Source organism: Osmerus eperlanus, chromosome 19 (genome assembly GCF_963692335.1).
Source record: "Osmerus eperlanus chromosome 19, fOsmEpe2.1, whole genome shotgun sequence".
In the NCBI taxonomy this organism is placed as follows: domain Eukaryota; kingdom Metazoa; phylum Chordata; class Actinopteri; order Osmeriformes; family Osmeridae; genus Osmerus; species Osmerus eperlanus.
Genome location: NC_085036.1, coordinates 10,803,119 through 10,816,450, shown reverse-complemented (window position 1 = coordinate 10,816,450; position 13,332 = coordinate 10,803,119). Strand labels below are relative to the sequence as shown.

At 45.9% G+C, this 13,332-nt stretch overlaps 2 protein-coding genes and 1 pseudogene across 3 annotated transcripts; 1 reads left to right on the top strand and 2 right to left on the bottom strand.

Annotated features, from left to right (window-relative positions):
- Positions 1-228: 228 nt before the first annotated feature.
- On the bottom strand, positions 229-7,889 carry nf2b (NF2, moesin-ezrin-radixin like (MERLIN) tumor suppressor b). Of its 2 annotated transcripts, none has more exons than XM_062484938.1 (17): positions 7,867-7,889; positions 6,584-6,701; positions 6,336-6,461; positions 6,126-6,248; positions 5,827-5,910; positions 5,522-5,590; positions 5,073-5,155; positions 4,903-4,978; positions 4,624-4,761; positions 4,438-4,512; positions 4,220-4,333; positions 3,996-4,118; positions 3,659-3,876; positions 3,441-3,543; positions 3,177-3,307; positions 2,754-2,922; positions 229-2,518 (listed from the first exon to the last, which is right to left on the bottom strand). In XM_062484938.1, the coding sequence occupies exons 2-17, from the start codon at positions 6,671-6,673 to the stop codon at positions 2,471-2,473; spliced, it is 1,770 nt and encodes a 589-aa protein (XP_062340922.1). In that variant the 5' UTR covers positions 6,674-6,701; positions 7,867-7,889; the 3' UTR covers positions 229-2,470. The 2 variants fall into 2 exon arrangements, with proteins under 2 accessions (XP_062340922.1, XP_062340921.1); XM_062484937.1 differs by lacking the exon at positions 7,867-7,889 and adding an exon at positions 7,122-7,572.
- Positions 7,332-10,190, top strand: mettl27 (methyltransferase like 27). The gene is made up of 5 exons (XM_062484943.1): positions 7,332-7,812; positions 8,116-8,237; positions 8,376-8,518; positions 8,722-8,814; positions 8,908-10,190. The coding sequence occupies exons 1-5, from the start codon at positions 7,696-7,698 to the stop codon at positions 9,144-9,146; spliced, it is 714 nt and encodes a 237-aa protein (XP_062340927.1). The 5' UTR covers positions 7,332-7,695; the 3' UTR covers positions 9,147-10,190.
- A 371-nt stretch (positions 10,191-10,561) lies between these two features.
- Positions 10,562-12,184, bottom strand: LOC134039225 (claudin-4-like; annotated as a pseudogene).
- Between the last annotated feature and the right edge of the window lie 1,148 nt (positions 12,185-13,332).

Below are 13,332 nucleotides of genomic sequence, written 5' to 3'. Positions count from 1 at the left end.
GAGGCCATGGGAAACCACAACGTGGTATCTTATTATATTTGAGCTGATGAAAGCTGCACAAATGGTCCTCATGACTTACCTTCACAAGCTGCCTGGCGCTAAACACACACACAAACAGGTTAATAACTTTATTGAGGAGCTGGATCTCTAGTGCCCTCTGGTGGACCTTAGCTCCATGTAGCACCTGCAATATTACAGTGTTTCGAAAAAAACAAAACTTGGAACACATTTTTTTTTTTTTATATTTGTTTATTTGCATAAGGTTTCAGTCATACACAAGCATTAGCTAAGCCCTTGATGTCTTTAAATATGACATTTTTATTCAGTTGGCAACTTGGCACCAAACACATTGAAGTGCCATTTACCTGGTAGTGTGACTTGCTTCACCCAGGAACATCTTAAGACCATTAAGGCTGCTTAACCCTATCTATGAGGTCGGATCATTAGTAAGCTGACAGTAAGGAGACTGATGGGGAAGCAGTACAGTGGACAACAGTGACGAGGCATCATTAAGAGTTGACACAAGGCACACAGCAAGGACCATGTCACCCACATCCACGAAAACGGCAACCGTCATTCAACTGAAATCTTCACAAACGTGGAATTCTCTGACACGTCTGTGTTTAACTGGGCTGGCTGTGTAGAGCTGGGATGAGGGACAGACGATGCACTCGGATATTTGACCATCTGAAACCGCAACTATTCCAATCCACTCATTCATTTACCATTCTAACAAAATGTAGGCTAAGAGTTAAAAAAATATATATGGCAAGAACTCACATCAATGTAGTGTTTCTGGTTTGAGCCAGTCTTTAGTAGTTTGCATCCTCAGTCTTCCCTTGAATCAGATAACGTCTTCGTACATGGCGTGTTTTTCTCTGTGTAGTGTATCTTTTGTATAGTGTGTATCTTGTGTATAGTGTGTGTAGTGTATCTTGTGTGTAGTGTGTGGGTTGAGGAAGAATACAAACACAGAGCAAATCCCTAGCCTTGAAATCTTGCCTGGACTGCCAAGCAATTTTCCATCCGGACATCTGCCCATGCAGCAAGCATTGGCTCTCATCCAAATCTTAAAAAGGTTGGGATCAATCCCCAGAGAATGCCAGTTCAAACTGTTAGTCTATCTATAATTCAATAGGTTCACCAGGACTGACCCCTAACATTGACTGTAGTTTATAATCAAATGACTTTTTAAACCTTCTTTACTGGAAAGAACTCTGCACCCCAGCATGTTCTGAAACTCTTCCCTTTTTCAAAAGATAAAACCTTGGCATCCTAGTAAGAAGAAAAAACAACTATCACAGCAACGTCTTGGTGGTAGCAAGATAACTTAAAATTGTGCTCATAAGATACCTTTGCTCCACAAAGCTGACCACACAACCCATATAGTTATGGCAAGTTATGGCAGGGTCAAAGTTCTCAGGCAGTGCTATCTGGACTGGAGTATAATCATCTTGGTCGACTTAGACCCCAAACGACAGTCCAGGGCTCAGGGTACTTCATACCTCATACTCACATTGAGCAACACAGGGAAGATGCTATACCTGAGCCTGGGGTGGGGCTATATATGTGGGGGCTACTTCCTGCTCACACAGGAAGTAGGCCCACAGACCCTGCGGGGAGCAGGAAGAGAGAGGACAGGAAGTGTCAGCAAGCTCTCCAGACTGCCCTTAAAAGCACTATGGCATAACGGGCTTCATAAACTACCTCCCAACAACACAAAGACATTAACAATATGAAAACAGTAAGGCACATCGACGATTGATCTTAATAATAATATTATAATAATAATAAAAAAACACTTGAAATTACATCTTAGCTGAATGTTTAGGTTCATTTGTTTCTACAGCCAAGCATGATGCATACATTGCCGCATGCAAAGCTACTGTTGGGCAAGGCTGCCCAGGTACCAAGCATCAAGCGCTACCAACAAAAAGCAAGTAAAACACAAACAATGAAAATATACTGTGCCGTAACGCCGCTATTTCTTGGGAGGATGGAGTGTGGGCCCTGAATCTGGAGCTCAGAGAGACAGTTCCTGTCACTGCTGTCAGGAACACACACACACACACACACACACACAAACACACCTTAAAAATACAAAGATCACCATTCACTTGCATAATCAGTCAACCCCACCATAACGCATGGTCACAGCTAGCGTCAGTTACGCACACAGCGCCAGCACCCTGGTCCTGGGACCACAGCACCAACCCGAGGGGCAGCCAGTAGCATAGAGGACTGCACACCTAGCTTTGAGCTAGCATCCCCACACACTGGCTCTCCTGTTCTCTCACACTGAGAGCCCACGGTGCAGTCTGTCTGGCCTGTGGAACACGGGGAGCATGCGTGAAAGGGTGTTTCTTCTCTTCAGAAATGAGTAGGCACGTCTTGGTAGCAAGCAGCAGTGAGTCAGTAGGTCACGGTCGACGCCTCGCCCCTTTGTCCGTGTCCTCCTCGGGGTACTGGATCACACCTCCTCGAAGAAGGCCATCTGGGCCATGTAGGCCGAGTTCCTCTGCCAGGAGAGAACAGGAGCCGTCAGAGAAAGAAGCTTTGAAGGACAGGGTATGCGTAGCGGGTAATACAGTAGCCCACCACTAAAACACACAAGCTGACTCTGAGGTGTCCCCTGCTCGCATATCAAGTTTGAATCCGTTTCAGAGGTTACGGTCAGATATCCTTGGACGGTGGCATGGAGTAATGACGAACATCTTTAAAAGACAAAAAACAACACACACACGCAGACGTACGTTGCTGTGGGGTATGTAGGGAGGCTCGGGGAGGTAGCCTCTGGCCTCACTGCGGAGGCTGTACACGGCCGAATGCTGCTGCTGTTCCTCCAGCTTCAGAGACTCGATCTCTGACTTGAGCTCCTTCAGCTGGTCCTGCAGGTGCTTGCTCTTCTCCATGTACTCCAGCCTGGGGGGGGGGGGGGGGAGAGAGAGAGAGAGAGAGAGAGAGAGAGAGAGAGAGAGAGAGAGAGAGAGAGAGAGAGAGAGAGAAGGCGATAGTAAAAATGTGACTGAGAAAGAGAGGAGGGGAGGGGGCAACGTGCGACGAAAGGCAAAGGAAGGATTGCAGGGCTGAACAACACAAGGCCACACACGCACACACACCACACTGTCATGCAGGGCTCTCAAGAGACGTGAGAGACGAGCCGGCCCGCAGCTCACCTCTCCCTCTCTATCTCCATGGACAGCCTCTTCATGTCGGAGTCCTTGAAGTCCAGCCTCATGGACTCGGGCTCGTAGGCCAGGTCTCCCGTCTCAGGGGGAGGCGGCGGGGTGGAGTACGCTGCTATGAGCTGGAACACACACATCCAGGTGGAGTTCAACAGTGTACGAGGGAGATTCGGTTTAGACTATATGCAAGCTCCAGTCCCAGCTGCTATGTCTACAGTGTGTGTGTGTGTGTGGGGGGGGGGGGGGGGTGGGTACCGGGTACGTGGTCTTGGTTATGTCCAGCAGCTTCTGCTTGGCTCTCCTCTCAGCATCCTTCGCCTCGTTCAGGTCCTGCTTCAAGTGGTCCGCCTCCTTCGACCTGGGGTGGCAAAAACAAGCCAATCAGAGGTTTGAGTCGTGTTTGCCCACTGTGAGGACAGCCCTTCTGAAACGAGGGGACAGGAGGGTGAAGGAGGGAGGAGCCTTCTGCGGACCTCCTTTCGGACTGCTCCACCAGTTTGACGGCCAGCTGCTCGGCCTCTCTCATCTTCTGCTCCATGAGCCTCTTCTCCTCCTTGGTCTTGAGGGCGGTGACCTCCAGCCTCTGCCTCTCCTGCTCCGCGTCGGCAGCCTTGTGGGCCAGCAGCTTGGCCTCCTCGGACGCTATGGTGGCCTTCTCAGCCAGCAGGTCGGCTGCCTCCTCCGAGCGCAGCTGGACAGGACACACACGCACAAAGACACACACAGACACACTTTTCCTTTAGTGCTGATACTGGTGCTGGCCCTGGTGATCTGCTACTTTCCACCTCCGCTAGGATGACCGGCTCGTACCAGCGCCTCATTGGCCAGCCGCGCCTCGTCCTGCAGCTGGAACAGCCGGCGCTCCATCTCGTCCTTCGCTCGCTCCGCCTCCTCCCTCATCTGCTTCTCCCGAGCCAGGATCTGACGCTCCACCTAGCGGCAGGGAAGCCAATCACAGATGGGAATCAGCCTTCGATAAATCGATCCAAACCAGATGAATAACCACGGGATAGACTCTCTGGCTGAGAGCTGACCTTCTTCCTGGCCTTCTCCTCTTTAGCCTGAGCCTTCATCTGCTGCACCTCGATGGAGTCCACCTTCCTCCTCCGCATGAAGAGGTCATGGTTACCGATGCAGAGCTGCAGAATCTGCACGCACACACACACACACTGTTTCTGCTGGTGTTTATCTACCATGGTGCACAAAATCAGTTTGATGTTCAGATCACGTTGACATGGAAAAATCTAATAACCAGTTTGTTGACTCTCAGCTGGGATGAGTAGAATTTGAACACATCCATCTTCTTGTCCAGAGGCTTTATCGTGAACTGCAACAGGGGAGCACAGAGAGTTCAGCTGGTGGCACGCAGACACAGCTGTTGTGTATCTCCACTAATAGGATCTTACAGTTGAAATCCAGTACTAAACCAGAAGCTCACCTCTTTCTCGCTGTAGGAGATGTTGCGGATGCCGCTCCAGGTGAAGGACTTGTTGGGGTTCAGTTTGCTGTTGGGGCTGTAGATATGAAGACCTTGGGCAGCCACTCCCAGAAGCAGGTCTGTGTCCCTCTTGTTTTGCTACATGGCATAATTTGTTATTGGACAACATTCGATTTCCCATACCTTTACATTATCAGTCAATTAAGAACAAGGTACATAACAAACAATAGTAAACAGATTTATTACAAAGGGAACAAAAACTGCTGTTCAAGGACTTACAGTGATGGCAAAGTAGCTGACTCCATACATCTCCAGATCCTGAGCGATCTTCAGATAATCCATCTCAGCCTCATCCCTGGTGACAGAAATACAGAACTTAACATTCAACTCCACTCGGGTCCGTGGATTTCGTTTCTCATGCTGGTTGAGCTGTCAGTGAGCACTCGTACCTGGCGATGCCTCGGTGTTCAGCGTACCAGGCTGTGATCTTCTCCTCCCACATGTCTGCTGTCATCTGGTACTGCATCAGGACCTGCACACACCAAACACATCTGGTACTGCATCAGGACCTGCACACACCAAACACATCTGGTACTGCATCAGGACCTGCACACACCAAACACATCTGGTACTGCATCAGGACCTGCACACACCAAACACATCTGGTACTGCATCAGGACCTGCACACACCAAACACATCTGGTACTGCATCAGGACCTGCACACACCAAACACATCTGGTACTGCATCAGGACCTGCACACACCAAACACCGTTCGTGCACAGCTGACACTGGAAATGCCTCAGGCACCCGCAGGCACACACACACACACACACACACACACACACACACACACACACACACACACACACACACACACACACACACACACTACTTACACTTTTGGGCAGGAGCTCATCTTGGGCCAGGAACCCTGGCTTGTGGAAGTTTGGGTCATAGTCTCCATACTGTAGCAATAACAAAAGGACAGGTGTGTCATCCTTGCACTGCCGTCTATAAACATCAAACACCGAGGACCACTACAAACTTCAAATAACGTCAGCTGCACCACTGCAGAATTTGCTGCGAAGCAACAGCTATGAATATGAATGACATAGTTAAAGAGATAAAAATCAATGAGAGACTTTGAGAACAGTACCAGTCTGGATGCAACACATAGTATGGGGAGGTCAGACTCTCTTACCTTGGCCTGAACTGCATAGGATGCGAGCAGGACAGAAGCTTCAGGGGAACAGAATATCTCTTCATCTAAAATCTGTTTTTTCACCTGAGGAGAATCCAAGACAGGGAGTCAGTGTTGCAGAACACAGTGCAGCCATCAAACTTGAATTATGTCCTCAATAAATCTCTCTGACAAGAGCACAAATTCAGAGCGAGACTAAAGAAGTCTAAATACAAAAGAACACCTGGGCCATATTCAAAGCAATGAAGGAGTGGCTTCCTTAATAAAAATGATTGACAGGCAGGAGAAGGTGATGCTACCTGCAGAAAGAAAAGATGCTGAGTTATTTCCTGGACCAACTCCAGTTCCACCTTCTCTGGGAAAAACTTGGCCAGGAAATGAAACGTTATGGGCGAGTCCTTCGGAACCTCTTGATCTAGAACCTTAATTAAAAAACAAATATTTGAGTTAACAAACCGGTTTCGTTTCAACTGTAAAACAATGTACCGCTGCTCATCCTGGTCACTCACCCGTTTCTCTGTCTTAAGCCAAGCATACGTGTCCTTGACCATGTACCTGAGCCCAAAGAACCAGGTTTCCCTCAAGCCCACCGTGCGACACACCAGATCAAACAGGTCTTTCCCTTTCCACTTCACCTGAGAGCAGCGGACAATAAGTGGAAAGAGAGCAAGAGAGGGACATTTATATTGATCGCTAACGCTTTTGTTAGTTGTTATGACACTGATGCAGTTTTGGGTTGAAACAACTAGACTATTACCTCACAGCTGAACTCCACTTCAGCATCCATAGTAATGACTTTAACCTTGAAAGTCTTTGGTTGTTTCTTTTTTAAGCCTAATATCGACATCTTGGCGTCTTGATTTTAGATGTGATACCTTTTGAAAACGCAACATAAAATCCATGATCACATTACCATAATTCTTGTGGCATGAACATCTACCAGTAAACGTTGTTTAACAGTTAGCTCTAGCTAAAAACACAGATACATGTTGCTGTGTTATTGTGGAATTTGCAAGGTACTGTAGATACGTTTAGGCCTACCAATCAGCAACATTTTAACAAAAATGTATATACAAAAGGACATTTGTCAGCTCATACATTTGCTGCTGTATCGCAGGGAGTGATTGCTAGCACACTTCTTATTTATAATGATTAGCACACAATTGTGCAGGATAGCTAGCTGGAAATAGATAGCTAACCAGTACTGTAAGATGACCAGCTGTGTGCTAGGCTTTCTTGCTCTGCTTCTAGCTACAACAGTTGCTAAACCGGAAGGAATGATCATCTAACAATACCTTCTAATGTCGTTTTACTAGATGTAGTCCGTGTAGCGACCTGAAAAAAATAGTAAACTTTTTCGGGCCCAAGTCAAAGGACGACAGGCAGAAAAGGTCTGAGCCAATGGTTAGCGAGCTAGCAGTTAGCTAGCTAAATTAGCAAGCACTAGCTACCAAAATGCGATTATCCCAGCACTTTAAAACAAATCAAAAGCAAAGTAGAGGGATGAACAGAACTTTTTACAATCGTCCATAATGACAAACACGCCATTCAGAAAATTCTGATCATACGCTACGGGTGTCAGACTGGACGGTAAGCAGGTTGCTAGCTAGCTAACAAACTGGCTAATGTAACGTGAGCTAGCTGGCATGTTTAGCTAAGACTTTCCAGAAACTATTGTTTTGACTCTAAAGTTGCTCGCTCAGCACTCTACAGGTGGGAACGTGAATTACATCGGCAGTGGTTACAAATCCGGCGCGTGCGCTTTGACAAGCTGAACATTGCACTCGCAATGCAATGTATTGCTAATGCAACTGGCCACGACTCTGTAAGCAAAATTCAAATACGACAGTTCTCTACAGTTGAAGAGTAATGTCATTTACCAGAACGTTTGCGGACGTGAAGAAAGTTATCTTATCTGCACACAGAAACACAGGAGCCGACGATAAAGTTGGCTTCTACGACACATGGGCAGATAATTATGACCAGGTAATGTGTAAACCTAAAATATTTCCAACTATAAAAACATGCACGTAACATTACCTCCTGCGTTAAATTAATCACCACGACCTTACCAATGGAAGCTGTAAATAAACAGATTGAATGTATGTGCTTTGGTTCAGTGTTCAGGAAACGCTACACACAAAACAGCAAACCCTAGCGTCTGTCGTGGGTTACACTTGTGGAACCCCATACATTCCCAACAACGTAAACAAACGAAGGAAAGCAATCTTGTCGATTTATACCATGCGTGTGTGTGTGCACTTTTCGTTGTAATTCCCGATTTTCTAGGATGTTGGTATTCTGGACTACAGAGCTCCAAATCTTGCTGCAAATTGCCTGTCCTGTAGTTTCCATGGGGATCGAGAGGAGGCTGTAGTTTTGGATGTTGCTTGTGGGACTGGATTGGTCGCTGCACAGGAAAGTACACAACCGGACTTTCACTCAGTCAATAATCACAGAAATTGAAATGTGGTCACGCTCAGATACTATCCTTAAATATTCATACGTCACAATAATGAATAACCAAATGTCTCTTATATGTTTACTTATAAACAGATGAAGAAGATGGGCTTTGGTCATTTTGTGGGTGTTGATGGGAGCAAAGGCATGTTGGAGCTGGCGAGTAATACAGGGCTTTATCAGGACCTCAGGCACTGCATGCTCGGAGTGGAGTCATTGCCTGTCCAGTCAGGTATCCTATGCATTGAACTGTCAACTCCATGTAAATAGCAATTTATATTATTGATAATATAATTGTTTTAAATTAATTAATTAAGGTAATTACTGTGCTGGGATCCAAATGGTAATCCACTCACTTATCCTGTATTATCAGCCCTCAGTGTTGCCTTTTCTCATTATATTCTTCTCTCAATCTCTCACCATCTTCTCCTGTAGGTTCGTTTGATCTAGTTGTGATTGTCGGAGCCCTGAGTGTTGGTCAGGTACCTGTGGTTGTGGTGAGAGAGCTTTGCCAGGCTGCCAAACCAGGTAAAGGCTAATCTGTTTCAGTATAATGAATAAGGCTTGACAACTACATACAAAGATGAGCAAACCCACATACCTTCTGCTACCTGTTCCCAGGGGGCTATGTTTGCATGACAACCAGAGGTAACCACGACAACGTGGATTACAAGGCATCCCTGGAGCATGAGCTGGATCTCATGGAAGTGGAGGGACTCTGGTGTCGAGTGATGGTCACAGAGGTTGAGAACTGGGAGAGAGCAGTTTCCGATCAGGAGGATGGATACATACCTGGAGCAGTATACCTGTATCAGAGGTCACTACGGCAACGGAGCACATCATCATCACCACCAAAGTGACTATGCATCTGCAGGACATATAATAAGCTGTTTGTTTGTGCAGGAAACAATTGATTTTGTTGGTGTAATCCTCTATTTAGGTTTCTACAGACCCTACTACCACAAAGTCCTGTTCACACCCTAGATTTGCAGTGCTGTCTGATCAAACTGTGGTAGGAAGGTCTGGGGCAGTTGAGACAATGACAAGGCTAACCAGTTGTGACTCTAGATGACTGTTTATTTTGATTTTACTCAAAATTAACCACTAGGTTGCAGTATTTACCTGGCAGTTAGGAATACCTTTGGGTCTTACTCTGAAAAGGGACAATATCACGACAGAAGCAACTGAAAATCTTGAACAAGCTCAACAGATGCGTCAGTCTTGTTTGCCTGTGACGTTGTTGCTAAATTTGGACTGGATCTTTACATTCAATTGTCTGAGACTCTTTAACCTGACATCATCCTTCCCTCTGCCTGCTCATGTAGTGATCTCACCCCTGCTAGCCATGACTGATACACACACACACACACACACACACACATACACACATACACAGACCAACATCGTTCAAGTTCATGTCAAGAACATATTATTGTCACATACACACTTTAACACTTCAGACACACGCACATATATACTGTTGTCATTCAAGTCAGTGCCACATCAATGTATTGAACATCTTTCATGGCATTCTTTTAACAACATGGTTAGAGAAGACCTGAACATTCTATCCGATAAACACAGAATCTGTCACAGTTCAGGAGATTACTACAAGAGAGGCTACCTTGGAGATGTAGTAATCTCATCACCCACATATCCTATGTCAGCCTTCGAAAGACTTTATATTGACATTTGTATGTTGATACATCTTGTTAAGACTCCATGTACCTTACAAACAGCTCTGTATTTAAGTTGATGTTTTAATCACGAGTCATTGTGAGCCTATTTGTGAGCCTATTTGTGTCCAATGTTCATGTATTATACTATTTTAATTGGAGACATTTTTTGATTCCTATTTGATCATTATTTGTAGTTTACGTAAATAAATAAAAAATCCCCCTAAAGAGCATAATTGATTTTTTTTCTTTTTAAAATCATTGCATCTGGACCAGCAAACACACTACAATATTCTACACTTGGAAAAATAAGATGCCGATGAAAGTAAACCAATCCAGGAAAATCACATGGTCTGGACTAACTGAAACTCAATTTGAATAATTCACAAACACACCTTGTTTCTGTTCTCTCTCACTGCCAGTCTGCCTGAGCTCGCTCTCTGTCAAACCGGTTTATCTGGTGGCTTCTAAGTATGAATGGTGACGTTGGAGGTAATGGCTTTTTTCAGACCACACATACAAACCAGAGAACGGCCATTTTCCTAACTCTATAAGCAGTCCATACCAGTGTCCATTTTACGATACAAAAACAAACAGAACACTTTCCTTATATCTTTACTGTAAAAGTATCAAAGAGCTTTAACATAAATATACAGCTACAACATCAACGTAACATATTTACATCAAATTACAAAACCTTTTGTGTAGTTCATCTAAAGTGTATTACAAAGTTATAGTAAAAAGACAAAACATGCAACCTCTTTCAGTGCAAAATAGACTAAATCCTTCATCTATTATAATGATCCACTCCATATGACAAGTGATCATAGAGCAAAAACAACATAGCATATTATTAGTATTTGCATAAAAATGTAATCATACTTCAATGTCTCTGAGTGTGTGTTTGTGTGCACGTGTGTGCCTGTGCTCTCATATGTATGTTTTTCCTGCATCTGAAGATTCCTGAAGATTAGACTTGGCTGACTCTGCAAAACTCTCCTCAGACACAACTTGTTTCAGCTGCTCAGACTTTGTAGACGCCACTTCACTCAGCTCTGACCTACTGGAACCTAGTCTCTGCATCTGAGACTTTGTGGACGGTGCCTTACTCCCTCCTGAGCCCCAAGACCCTAGCGGGACCTCCTGTCCAGCCACAGAAGGTGCTACCGCCCAGGGAGGCTGCTTGTACATCAGTCCCCTGGTCGGAGACATCTGTGGGGGCTCTCCTGCTGCGTTGTGAGGCTGTCTGGCTGGATCCTCCAGTGGACGAGCGGACCAACAAGGTAACGCACTGAGGGGCTCTTGTCTTCCTCGTCATCCTTCGGGGTAAGGAGGTGAAGATGAATAATCCCCCTCCCAAGATGAGGAGGATGGCTGCTCCGAAGCCCATGTACAGGACACGCCCCCAACTCCCTCCTCTCCGTGTCCGTGGCGACGCTGTAGAACTGTTGGACAACCGTGCTGGCCGTCCAGGACGTAGGGATCAGACACAAGCAGCCCGGTCACCGCTAACGTGACTCCTGCCGCCAAGGAAACCTTGACCTTAGCCTTGCCTGCTGCTTCATCCAGGAAGCGAGTGCATTTACCGCCGACAAAGGCCAATAGGAGTCCCACGGCGCCGATGACAATAGCGAAGGAGATGAGGGCGCGGGCGGCCTGGAGGTCGGAGCTTAAAGCCAGCATGGAGTCGTAGGGCTTACACTGGACTACACCTGTGCTCTGGCTCGCACACGTCATCCAGATGCCCTCCAGATGATCACCGCGGTGATTATGTTGCTGCCCACGAAGGCTGTGACCCGCCAGAAGGGAAGCACACTGGTGACAATGACCAGGCCCCAGCCCAGCAGGCTCAGGGCGCTGGCCACCATTTGCGTCCCTAGAGAGACCATGGTGGAACAGGTTGCTTGGTTCTGTCTGCACCCTCTGGTCCTGTTTTGTGTCTCTCAGGCTGTAAGAGGACCTGCTGGTCCAACCCTGGCTCCTGTTCCTCACATCAAGTCGACGTGCCAGTTGTCCAGTCAGCTTTGTTTTGTTCCAATCTCACCACTCCTGTCAACATATCATCAGTGTACAATTAATGACCTTAGTCCTTCTCTATGCACTCATCTAATGCTACCTGATTGCAGTTGTGCACCTGGATTGCCTACCGGTATCTGTTTACTGACAGCATTCCTGCTCACTCTCCTTTGCTCTCTCTCTCTCCTCTCTCTCTCTCTCTCTCTCTCTCTCTCTCTCTCTCTCTCTCTCTCTCTCTCTCTCTCTCTCTCGCTCTCACTCCCTCTCTCTCTCTCTCTCTCTCTCTCTCTCTCTCTCTCTCTCTCTCTCTCTCTCTCTCTCTCTCTCTCTCTCTCTCTCTCTCTGTCTCTCTGTCCCCCCCCCCCTCTCTCTCTCTCTCTCTCTCTCTCTCTCTCTCTCTCTCTCTCTCTCCCTCGCTCTCTCTCCCTCTCTCTCTCTCTCTCTCTCTCTCTCTCTCTCTCTCTCTCTCTCTCTCTCTCTCTCTCTCGTTCCCCTCTCTACTTATTTTTCTCTCTCTGTATTTTTCTCACTTCCACTCTCTCTCACTTGCAGTGATCTAGGTATACTACACCTTTCTAGTGAGAGAAAGAAAGAGAGAGATGGTGGGAGGGTCAGGACTAACTGTGTGTGTCTTTGACAGCTGTGACATCATCACCTTCTGTCCCAGTTAAGCAAGATTCTTTGTCAGTAGAAAAAGTTGTTTCCTTGTTTTGTAGACACTAAGAGGTAGCATTTCTCATGATCAAAATCTCATAAAATCTTCGCATAGAGAATTCGAAAAAAAGTTAGATATTAAAGCAGAAAGGTGGGCTGATACACTGATCTTGCTGTCTTTTTAATGGAGGATTACATTTTATTTTATAAATCTATCCATCTAGTTTGGTTACAACTGTTATTTGTGGATTTCAAAATGTGTTTGGGAGTGTATAAGTACAAGTGTATAATGCGTCAGTGTGTGTGTGTGTTTGTGTGTATGTCTGTGTGTGTGTGTAATAAGATATCCTGAGAAGTCCATTTATTCAAACAAAAGAGAATTCTCTGTGAAACCAGTTTGAAACCGTATGCCCCCACACCATCCTCCCTGTTGAACATCCCTTTTCAGCTTTACAACCCCGTCGTTTTTTAATCCCACTCTTCTTTGATGTTTTGATGTAAGGAGACCTTGTGTGTGGAAAAACTCAGTCTGTTCAATAATGTCTCCTTTCATTAGGAAAGCCTTTCAACAAGAAACACACATTTCTAACTGAACATGACAGTGTTTATGTTGTGTTTGAGGTGATCTATATCTTCTCAGCTGGGCATGAAAAGAGAAGCCACCATGTTTATACTGAAAACAGAGTCGACGATGTAACTT